The sequence below is a fragment of the Lynx canadensis genome, chromosome B3, assembly GCF_007474595.2.
Source record: "Lynx canadensis isolate LIC74 chromosome B3, mLynCan4.pri.v2, whole genome shotgun sequence".
Classification (NCBI taxonomy): Eukaryota; Metazoa; Chordata; class Mammalia; order Carnivora; family Felidae; genus Lynx; species Lynx canadensis.
Genome location: NC_044308.2, coordinates 109,155,158 through 109,167,431, shown reverse-complemented (window position 1 = coordinate 109,167,431; position 12,274 = coordinate 109,155,158). Strand labels below are relative to the sequence as shown.

General features: G+C 39.5%; 1 protein-coding gene across 1 annotated transcript in view; it reads left to right on the top strand.

Moving 5' to 3' along the window:
* Positions 1-12,274, top strand: part of KCNH5 (potassium voltage-gated channel subfamily H member 5) — a 300,949-nt gene that overhangs the window by 244,943 nt on the left and 43,732 nt on the right. The window contains 1 exon segment of the mRNA XM_030320346.1: positions 2,503-2,699. Within this exon segment, the coding sequence (XP_030176206.1) occupies positions 2,503-2,699 (197 nt within the window).

Below are 12,274 nucleotides of genomic sequence, written 5' to 3'. Positions count from 1 at the left end.
TTTGTTTGTCTTACCAATCTGGGGTTGTGACTGAATAGTCCATGTATTGGTCCTAAATCTTGATTGATTCCTGGAAGTGAAATTACTTAGTCAAAAACATTATCATTGTAGTTACTGCACATGAAAATCAGATAGCTGAAGAGTACTGAGCACTTATAAATAGGTCAGAGGCTGTATTATAAGTGATAGTTTGAGAAAGGGTCACAGAAATGAATCAGAAAGAAGTAGAATCCTTCTTCTGTCTTTTCAAGGAAAAACCTAGTATAGAGAGTATAGCAGTGACGATAGAGTAAAAGGAACAAGAGGTAAATGAAAGCAGCCCTTTAGAAGCCCTGTTACTTTCATGGCACCAGGGACTATGATAATATAACAGTTGTTGATGTCTTCTGATTAAAAAATAATAAATGGAAATAATAAGACCATAAAACCCATCCAGTATCCATAAGGCAGAGAGAACCTACCATTTTGGTGCACTTGCTTTGTAGAGTGCATAAAATGAGATCATACTATGTGTATGGTTTGATATTCTGCCTTTGTTATTTTACATAATGTGAACACCTTTTTGTCACTATTTTCCAACTTATGATACTTGGGTGCTGCATACTATTCTTTTATTTATTTATTTTAAATTGAAGTATAATTAACATACAGCATTATATTAATTTCAAGTGTACGAGATAATGATTCCACATTTCCATACATTACTCAGTGCTCATTCAATGAACATTTTTATAATTCAATGTGGTACTTCTGATAATGCAATTAGAATAAATATGTATTTCTTTACAATTGGAATTACTTGTTTAAAATTTAGATAATGCCACTTACAGATATCTAAAATTCACCTGTGTAAGTGGAGGTAGGGCTTATTTTTTAAATTTCTATACCTAAAGTCTCCCTTAGGCCATCTACGATGCTGTATAACCCCAGAGACTTACCTTGGGTCACAGGTCTCTAATTAACCTTCCTTGGACAAATGTAAGGCTATCAGACCGTTGAATTGTCACTGTCACTAACTAAAAGAAAATTTTGGAGTGTCTGGAAACAAATGCTCAAGATTAATTAAATATCCATTATGGTTACCTTATGCTGATCATATGATCACATGATAGTTGTAACCACTTTCTCAGTATATGCATGTTTTCTCTTTCTATCCTGGAGTGCCTCATGGTTCTTTAAGGATTTCCAAACTGTCTCTGTGGGCAAGAATGTGTAATCTCACTCAACCTCAATCTCTGTCTCTCTGTCTCTCTCTCTCTCTCTCCCTCGTTTCTCTGGTTACATGTTGCCTTTTCTCTCTGGTAATCTTGCTGGCCTGAAGTGTTATAAGATGTTCCCTTCTTCTTCTTCCTTTTTTCTTGTCCCTTCTGACTTCAATCTTTGTGATGAAAGCAGATATTTACTCATTTCTGTGGTTAGAGTATAGAAAGCATGTCTTTGGCACAGTGCCTTAATTTCTGAGTCTTCCTTATCCCCATCTTGTTTGGGCAACTGAGTACTCTTGGTTTGGAATGGTGAACTGTGGGGCGCCTGGGTGGCGCAGTCGGTTAAGCGTCCGACTTCAGCCAGGTCACGATCTCGCGGTCCGGGAGTTCGAGCCCCGCGTCAGGCTCTGGGCTGATGGCTCGGAGCCTGGAGCCTGTTTCCGATTCTGTGTCTCCCTCTCTCTCTGCCCCTCCCCCGTTCATGCTCTGTCTCTCTCTGTCCCAAAAATAAATAAACGTTGGAATGGTGAACTGTGGAGTTCAGCTCACCAGTGGATGCTGCTCTGAAGTGAAGAGTTGATTTCTGTGTGATTTCCAGAATCTCAAAAAGATATTCACATTTCACTACAGTATAGCACTCTTTAGGGAACTGTTGATAGCATAACAAATCTGAGTCTCCATGTTTTCCCCAACTCAGCTTCTTAGGCTCTGTAGTTGTGGATGGGGAGCCCCCGGGGCTGGGCCCTGAGGCCTTGCATAAAGGTTGGCTCAGGAGAGATGGAAAGGCATCCCTGGGGAATAAGTCATGGCCAGTATTAGTCTGCCTGGAGCAGAAGACTTAGTTGCTGAATAATGTATGTTTAATATATGTGCAATCAGTTCCAGATTTATAAATACTGTAACAGCAGATCCTTCTATATTGCATTCTGTCATCTCTACAGAAGAAGCAGAAGAAAGGATGAAACTAAAAAGTCACCTTTGCTCCTTCTAGTCAGATGGAACAAGTGATGATGGCAGAAGATAATGAAACTATTTGTTAAAATACGATTTTTGTCTTTGTTGTATTTCATTTATTCATACCACTCCAGATTTTCCATCAAGAACTGCATTCAGGGTGATGTTACTTTACATATTATATGACAGTGTTGTACATTGTTATATGTATCTGGATGGGGTTATATACTCAGGCTCTAAATTATGCTAGTATATCAATACCATATATGAAACTGAATAAAAATAGTGATTAGGATAAGAACTAGTATAGGTACTTGAATACTTATCTTATACCATTTTCCAGGGAAAGGTGACGTATTTGGAGACATCTTCTGGAAGGAAACCACCCTCGCTCACGCATGTGCCAATGTCCGAGCACTAACATACTGTGACCTCCACATCATCAAGCGAGAAGCCTTGCTCAAAGTCCTGGACTTTTATACAGCTTTTGCAAACTCATTCTCAAGGAATCTCACTCTTACTTGTAATCTAAGGAAACGGGTATGTTGCATGTATCCACTTCCCCTTATTAGTATCAATAGAGTTAATATGTCATGCTCTATTAGCTGAGGTGTGGAAAAGGTATTTCATTTTGCACTCGTACATTCTCATTGATTTGAAGTGACATAATTCTTTCCCTTTCTTTATATTTTGTTTCCTTTTTAAGGGGGGGAAGAAACCCTGAGTATGTGGTTAAAGACTTGAATCTTTATAATTTAAAAGTAAAATGAAAGGCAGAGTTGAGAAACAAGCATACTGTACTATAATATAATTAGTTCTTGGGGTTTATGATAACTGCCATAAAAATAACGTCAGTGTCCCTTACTTTATTATGTGGATTTTTTAAGTTGGTAAGGTTAATCAGACTGAATGTTTATTTTATATTCCTGACTCCATTTAAATATCCTTTCTCATTTAATGATCAATTCATAAAGCCTATTACCTGTGAATTCTTTCAAAGCATACTATCTTAAAAAATAATTAGCCACACTGACATGTCCTACAAATTGGTATAGCAATCCTTAACTTTGCACTGCTGTTGCAAATACAATCTTCGTGGCCGTTTTCTTTTTTATTGATGACCGTAACACAAATTTAATTTGCATAAAGACATCCCCTAGCTATGATTTATGGGTCATTGGACATTGGCTAGGGCCCTTTTATTGCCAAGAATGAAATACACATTTGGACAACTGCACTTAAGGAATTTCATCTAAAATAATTGCCTGTCTATGGTGAAGTATTTTGAAATAGCAAGCTTCCTTCCCATTGCCCCCTTAAATAGAACTTTCCCTTTAGTTAACATGGAGGAGAAAAATCAAGCCATGAGACAAATCAGCATCTCTACTGCAGCAGCAGAGAAATGAACATAAGCAAATCAATATAGCTCCCTACTTGGGGTTCTAAGAGAGGATAGGACTGCAGGAGTCATATTCCTCCCAGCTGTGTCACAACATTGGATCTACATTTGAGTAACATTTTCAGGTTATATTTTTGTTAACAAATGTTTATTGAGCACTCACAACCTGCATGACAAAACGTAAGGAGTTGTTGTGAGCACGAGGACTAGAGCCGCAATGCTTAAGGAGCTTACAGCCAAGTGTGACTGGTATATGAAACACAAATATGTGAAACACAGATTTGTACATGTAATTGAAAGTGAAGATGGTGATGAATGGGGAAGAGGGGTACCGAATATGAACTAAACGTGGAATTTTCTTGTTTATTCATCAGGGAGTGTAGAGTCCCTTTTAAGCAGAAATAAGTCTCCTTTAGTCCATGCTCTACCTTCCCCAGTGCCAAATTCCTCTTCTGCAAGGCAGCCCGTTAGATATTTGAAACTCTTACATCTTATTAAGTCTTCTCCAGTATAAATTTTGCCAGTTTTGGAGTCTTCCCACACACCGCGAGATCACCGAAACCCCTATCCATCATCGTTACGGTCCTCAGGACAGATCCTATTTGTCACTGTCCTCCTCAAAGCATGTTGTTTACACAATACCTCATCTGATGTTTGTAATATTCCTGTGGAAAAAAAAGGACAGTTATTTTCCCTTCAAAACACATGGGGAAACTCAGGCCCAGAGGGATTAATATCAAATAACCAACTGATATATTTGCAGTGCAAGGTCTCAAAGAGGCATAATTACCAGTAGAAAATAAATTCTGGTTCTTCAGAATGAGTCCATCACAGAGCTCTATTGCCTCTTTTTTTTTTTTTCTCTTTCACACATCTGAGCATATGTACACCACACCCACCCACCCACACACTGTTGTGAATGCTGAGTGCACACACCTGCATGATTACCTCTGCTAGGAAGAGAGCTAGAGACAGGAAACTGTGTGTTTTTTAATGGGACCCGGGGGTGGTGCACCCACGTCTGCAGGTACTGGTGCCCAAGTTACATCAAATGGCTTCTTCCCTATATACTCTGTTCCCTGTTACAACCTGTGTCCATTAAAAAAAATTTTTTTTATAAATTCTAGCCCTTCTTCAATTGATGGATGGTCTCAATAACTTGGCAAAATGCGGGGACAGGTGTGTTGTCGGTCAGTGTCACTTTGTTCTCAGAAAAAAAAAATTCTCAGGATGGGTGGCTCAGTCGGTCAAGTATTTGACTCTTGATTTCAGCTCAGGTCATGATCTCACGATTTGGTTCTTGGGGTCCAGTCCCGTGATGGGCTCTGTGCTTACAGGGCGGAGGCTGTTTGGGATTCTCTCTTTCCCTCTCTCTCTGCCCCTCCCTGCCTTGTGCTCTCTCTTTCAAATAAATAACCATTAAAAATTTTTTAAAAAGTATTCTCATAAAAATAACAGAAAATATCCTCCAATGACTCATGAGAATATCATTTTCAGAGCCTATTTTAAAACTGTGCACTTCAACACATTTTTTATTTAATAATTGATCTTATGAAATTTTAATAACCCACAGATGAGGCACTATGATTTCCACTTCATTGAAGAAAAAGCTGAGGTTCTGGGAAGGGGACAGCTAGTTACCAAATCAATTATGGGTCAGGGTTTGCCTTCGAATCCATCCCTGTCTGATTCTAAAACCTAACTCTTTAGGTGATACCATGTTGCTTTGGCTTGTGAAGTACTTGATATATTTTTTTCCACAACAATATTCCACAGACACATAAGTTTCTCATTCCCTCAGTCACTTTCACTTCATTCCCCACAGAGCTATTAATAAAAGGATATATATTTTTAAGTAGGCTCCACACCAAGCTTGGAGCCCAACGCGGGGTTTGAACTCACAACCCTGAGATCAAGACCTGAGCTGAGATCAAGAGTCAAAGCTTAACTGACTGAGCCACTCAGGTGAACCTAATAAAAGGATATTTTGTTCTTATTGCTATTATTGCAAGCATTCCTGCATTGAATATTTTTTGTGAATTGCACATTTGTTGTGAATTGCGTAATCAAAACTACGTCCGTAGTATGCTATTGATATCCATAGCTATCATAACCATCATTTAAGGGCATGTCCCTAGTGAGTTGGGGGGAGTGGATTTGGAACCCAGATTTTCAGCCATCACGGATTTCAGCTCTGGTTTCATGAGCGCATGAGGTGGCTCAGTAGAGAGGTCTGTAAAGTGTGTGGTTCCTGGTGGTCACAATAATGGGGGGTGTGTCAGTGCTTTAGCTGCTTGCCCCATCTCCATTACGGGAAGATAAGATATTTGTTATGCCAACATAGATCCCGCTAACCATCCTTAAGTTCCTCTCTATACAAATTCTAGAACTAGAACTGGTAATTCCATCCATCAACTAGAGCAGGGGTTGGCAAACTTTCTCTGATAAGGATCAGTCAGTAGATATTTTAGGATTTGAAGGCCACAGAATCTCTGTGTCAATGACTCAGGCTTGCCACTGTAGTGTGAAAGCAGCTGTCTTAGCTCAGGGAGCCCTAACAAAATACTGTACATTTAAACAACAGGAATTTACTTCACACAGCTCTGGAGGCCGAGAAGTTCGAGATCAAGGTGCGGGACCCAGCTGGGTACCCCAGTAAGGGCTCTTTTCTTCCTGGCTTGTAGACCTCTGCCTTTTCTCTGTGTCCCCACATGGCTGTGAGTAAGGGAGACAGAAAGAGAGGAGGGGAGAAAGAGAGAGAAAAAGAGAGAGAGAGAGAGAGAGAAAGTTCTCTCTCTAGTGCCTGCCTCTTTTTAGGGCAGAATTCTTATCATGAGGACCTCACCTTCATGACCTCATCTAAACCGAATTAGCTCCCCAAAACCTCTTTGTCAAATATCATATTAGGGGATTAGGACTTCAAGATCCGAAGTTTGGGGAGATACAGTTCAGTTCACAGCAGCAGCCAAAGATAATATGTAAATAAGTGAGCATAGTTGTGCTTTAGCAAAATTTTATCTACACAAACAGGTAGCTTCCATGGGCCTTAGTGTGTCAATTGCTGGGAAGGACAATGAGAATGCAAATACAATTCTCTCCCCCTTATATTAGAAAACATCTCTATTACTTGCCGCTCACAGGTTATCATGCAATGGAAAATACCATACATGAGAGGTGGCTGCAGAAACAGGTCAATAAAATGCATGAGTGAGGCAAGGCTCCCGTGGCTGTTGAAGACCAGCGTTCACACCATACGTAAGAGGAGCAGGGGCTCCTTGGTCTGGTTGCACACTGCCTTGGAATGCCAGCCCAGTGTTGCTTGGTCTGCATATTTTTTTTTCCCCAGAGAATCCAGAGGTGCAAATTTTTACACAAAACCACACTAGTTTTGTAACTAATTTGCTTTGGCTTTTTTAAAGATAACATGGTCAAACAATGCAAGTTTGATGAATGCCAGACTGATGAATCCAAGTGTGCTTGCTCTTGGTCCAAATGTTTGTGAACTAAATGGAATGAGTTTATGAACTCTTGATCTCATGATAGTAGAAGCCTGAAATTTTTACCTAAAGCCTGTAAATTTGGATAAGAAAAATTATTACATCTTAATTTCCTTTATTTTCTAAGTCAAATTTAGCTTTTTCTTGAATCATGAAGGTTGCTAACATACTACAGTATTATTAGTATTATTAAATAGTATTATTTACAATTATTAGTATATATTAGTATTATTAAATAGTATCTACAATTATTAGTATATATTAGTATTATTAAATAGTATTATTTCTTTACCAAAAGAACTCATAGATATTTTCTTATTATATTGTACTTGTTGAAGTGTTTAGGCTCATCACTGCTTAATAATTATGGAAATTATTATAGACCTGCTACTAAGATGAGGTTATTGCGTTAAAAAAGCACAGGTGACTATTTTTTGTGAATTCTTTTTTAATATTTTGATAACTGGACTTCAACATAATGTTTTTTTTTTCCATTTGCAATACTATATATTTTATTTTGTGCATTTAAAGCAACACAGGCTTCCCTAGACTGCTGGAGATCAAGAACCCCCACACGACAGTCAGAAGCTGAACTAAGTTGAACAAAAGGACGGGTTGGTGTATTTTTCTCAATAATAAGAACACAATTCCATAGTTTTCAGTAAGTTTAAACACATTCAGAAAAGGCATGGAGAGCAACAGCGGAAGGTTGGCTCACTCGCTGACTTGGGTTATGTATTTATGTACTTAATTAAGTGAAGCTACAATTTCCTGGAATGCCAGAATGGTGTTTATTAATTTCTTTTTTAATGTTTATTTATTTTTGAGGGAGAGAGAGAGAGCACAAGTGAGACAGGGGCAGGAAGAGGGGGACAGAGGATCCAAAGTGGGCTCCGTGCTGACAGCAGCGAGTCTGATGTAGGGCTCGAACTCGCAAACTGATGACCTGAGCTAAAGTCGGATGCTCAACTGAATGAGCCACCCAGGTGCCCCAGACAAAATGGTGCTTATTAACTTGAGGACCAACCCTCAGGTCCAGGTCTGAAAAGGCAAGCGGCACACCCAGCACAGGTGATCTCTAAATTGTAAAGGATTTTAATCAGACTGTTGAAGCAATTCGTGCACTTCTGCTCATTCTGCCTAGTTGTGATGCAATGAAGTTTACTGTCTGTGTAAAAAGAGTTAACATAGCAGGTGTGACTGCTGTGCTTTAGAAGACCTGCTTCTAGAGCAGGCTCTTGGCTGGCACCTGGGAACTCGGTTTCAGGAGGGTTCCCGTCAGGTTAATGGGTGAGAGTGGCTCACTGTGCCTACTCTGTTTATTCAAACAGTGTGGTCTCTGCTAAACATTTACTTATGGCCACATTAAGTGTGGTTGGGATTTTGAGTTGTTTCTAAATATTTCCTTCACTTTCAAGCTAGCATGAACATATTTTCCTCCAGACTGACTATTTGGATGAGTGAGGAGTTTTATTTGCTATTTTTGGTACCTTTTCTGACAAGACCCTTTGACGAAGTGTGGCACAGAGAGTATTGGCTGGCTCAGTGTATATCAGTATGCATCCGTCACAGCCCTACTACATACCTAGGCGGTCATGGAGATAAAAGGCCCAGTGCCTGCTCTCTAGGGGCCTGCCGTCTAGCAAGAGTCAAATAAATCCTAACAGAGCCCGATAAATGCAATGAGAGGATTACATTCAGGGTAGAGAGTGTGGGTGGGGGTCATAGAATCCAACTCATCCCAGAGGAAGACACAGGGAGGGATTCCAGGAGGTGATGATGACACGACTGGCATTAGGATTTTATTTTATTTTATTTTATTTTATTTTATTTTATTTTATTTACTTTATTTTATTTCATTATTTTATATTTTATTTTAATTGTGACTGTTCATTTCTATTTATTTGTATATTTATTTAGAGAGCATGAGCAGGGGAGGGGCAGAGAGGGAATCTCAAGTAGGCTCCATAGCTCAGCACAGAGTCTGACTTGGGGCTCAGTCTCACCACCGTGAGATCATGATCTGAGCCGAAATCAAGAGTTGGATGCTTACTGACTGAGCCACCCAGGCACCCCAGGATTTCATTTTAAACAGAATAATATTCAAGAGGAAGGAATGATCTTGCAGACCCCCTAGTCCAATTTATTTTCTTTATAGATGAGAAAACTGAGACCCAGTGAATTAAGTGACTTGCTCAGGTTTGCTTAGCAAATAAGCATCAGGGCTGGGATGGGAATCCAAGTCCTTTGAATTCCATGCTGGTGGTATTTTTACTAGCTAGCCTAGTTTAAAAGCCTTGTGTCGGAGACTGTGAGTAAAATGCAATACTTGGCTGTGTTCATTTTTAACAGGGAAAAAGGAGGGTAGACGGCATGAGTTTGCCTGTGATTCGTAGACTGATTTTAGTGTTTTTCACATCATGATTAGGGATAAAAGTAACAGCAGAGCAGAAAAACCAGGCTATCAGCAGTGTTCAGAGTTGTGAACAGGATTCCCAGTCTCAGTGCGAGCCAATGTGTGTGGTGTGGCCCACAGCGGGTGTGCTGCTTGCGTTGTGAAGGGTCTCATTTTTAGTAAAAGCATGGAACTTCCGACATATCAGTGTTGTTCAAGAAGTGTTACTGAACACGGTAAAATACTGCTTTGCTGATAATACTATGTTTCTAATCTACTCTCTGCTATCTTGTCAATACTTTTAAGAACTATACTGGCTGCCACCCTGTTAGGATAAACATGTGTAAAAAAGGAAATTTCTCACATTAAACAAAACTCCTATTTTTTACACCTATTTTCTTAAGAATTGAGCACTTTCACATTAGAAGTTATGAAAAAAAATACTGACAAGTTTCCTGCCAGAAGTGACATTTATTAGTACTAAAAATGTTTGTTGATTAAAAAGGGGGAAGAGGGGGAGGAAGGAAGAAAGATTGGAAGAAAGAAATAAAAGGAAAACAAGTATTTTCATACAGAATTGGGAAAGTATGAGATCTGACAGCAGGAAACAGACAGGGAATGAGCTGATACCGAGAACGATTCTTTGTTAGGAATGAGAACTAAGATAACCATGTGGTCAGTTCCAAAAAAACCAACTGGGAAGAGATCGCTAACTGAAATTTGAAAAGAAAGAAAAATAGTTAAGACCGAACAATGTGAATATAGTCCTAAAATTGTGCAATAAACTGGGCTTCCCTTTTAAAGGCCATGTCTATGGGACATCTGGGTGGTTCAGTGGTTAAGCAACCAACCCTTGATTTTGGCTCAGGTCATGATCTCACGATTTGTGAGTTTGAGCCCCACATCGGGCTCCACACTGTAACAGTGTGGAGTCTGCTTGAGGTTCTTTCTCTCTCTCTGCTCCTCCCATGTGCTCTCTCTCAAAATAAATAAATAAACTTAATAAAATAATGTTTTTAAATACCACATCTATTATGTTAATGAGTAGAAACTCCTCTTGTGGTTCCAGATTGAGTGGTCATGGACAGAGAACTAATGTGTCTTTTCATTCCATGGCTCTGCTGACTTTATTGCTGGTGTCATGAAAATTTCTAAGCCAAACGATTCTAGAGAAATATTTCCAGTATATCTACTATTATGATGGAGTGGATCTTCTTGGACCTTGATCAAAAGTGATGCCAAATTGGGGCGCCTGGGTGGCTCAGTTGGTTAAGCCACTCTGTCCCTCCCTTGCTTGCTCTGTCTCTCTCTCAAAAATAGATAAATAAACTTTAAAAAACTTAAAAAAAAAGTGATGCCAAACTGACACTTGCCCTTAGTTGTGGTCTCAAAGAAACACCTCTATGGTTGCCTTGGAGACCCATCTTGCTCCTAGTTTATGCTCCTTTTTACTGAACATCTGTATACCCCTTAGTTCAGACACAAGCTAATCCAGGACCTATTAACAGTATTAATTTATCCCTTGTATTAATCTGTTCAGAATGCCATAACAAAATAACACAGACTGGATGGTTAAACTGAAAGGTATTGTCTGACAGCCTTTAGGCTAGAAGTTCAAGACCAAAGTGCCAGCGAGGTTGGTGTCTGCTGAGAGTTCTGTCCTTGGGTTGTAGATGGTTGCCTTCTGGCTGTGTGCTCATATGGTCTTTCCTCTGTGAAGGAAGTCTCTGGTGTCTCTTCTTAATCCTGTTGGATCAGAGCCGCAACCTTATGACTTCAACTTAACTATGATTGTTTCTTTAGAGGCCCCATCTTCAGAGACAGCCACACTGGGGGTTAGAGCTTAGATATATGATTTGGGAGGAGGACACAACAACCCTCTTTTTTTTTTTTTAATTAAATGTGAAGGAGTAACTTTGAGAAGTTTTCTAAAATCAAAACTTACAACTGAAATAGGTCTGGATTACTGGGGATATGCATCAGCATCAACATTCAGTACTGGCTGCTGTAACTTCTCGGCAATGCATAATTATCATTACTAGCAAAACGTTCTTGCCCTCCTACAGTGATTTAAGAAAGGATCCCATTTAAACTTAGAAAAATTTCCCCCCAAGAATGATGAATGCCAATTGTAAATTGGAAAAACAGAACATAAAAGTAGTTATCCCTTTCCTCCCATAAAACCAGGATCCTTTTCCTCAAATGGCAGTATTCTTAAGTAGAGAGTAACAGAAGCCAGATGGCCATTTATGGGTGGCTAGAGCACCAATCCTGTATTTTAATATCACAGTGGAAAGAAATCGTGGGTTAGGGTCACTCATGCATTAGCACAGGCTCAGAACTCAGTAACTGTTTTTCTTTCCAAAAAGCATTCTTATCCTGGTGAATCCAGTGACACGGAATGTATTTTTTTCTTTGAGCAGTGAAGCATCTCTATAACAATTACCTTTTATAGATGGAAGACAGACTGGAATTGGATACTGAACAGGCTTTGAGTACTTGCTTGGTGTACATGTGTTGCAGCTTACATGTATTTCAGGGGTCAGTACTGACATCTTTGAAGAAGTAGTCTAGGATTCTGATAAGGGGAGTTCCAACTCCACTATTTTCCCCCCTTTCTCCCACCCTGGTACATCAGCTGAACAAAATACGGGAGTATATTCATTCCATATCCCTGCAAGCTCGTATCCAATTAAAAAGACATCACTAAAACACTGTCCACACTTGGAACAAAGCTAATATGGTCTCCATAAAACTCTGAAGTATTCCAGAGAATCTGCGCTTCTCTCATAGCACTGATTGTGGTACTTGGGTTTCCTATTTG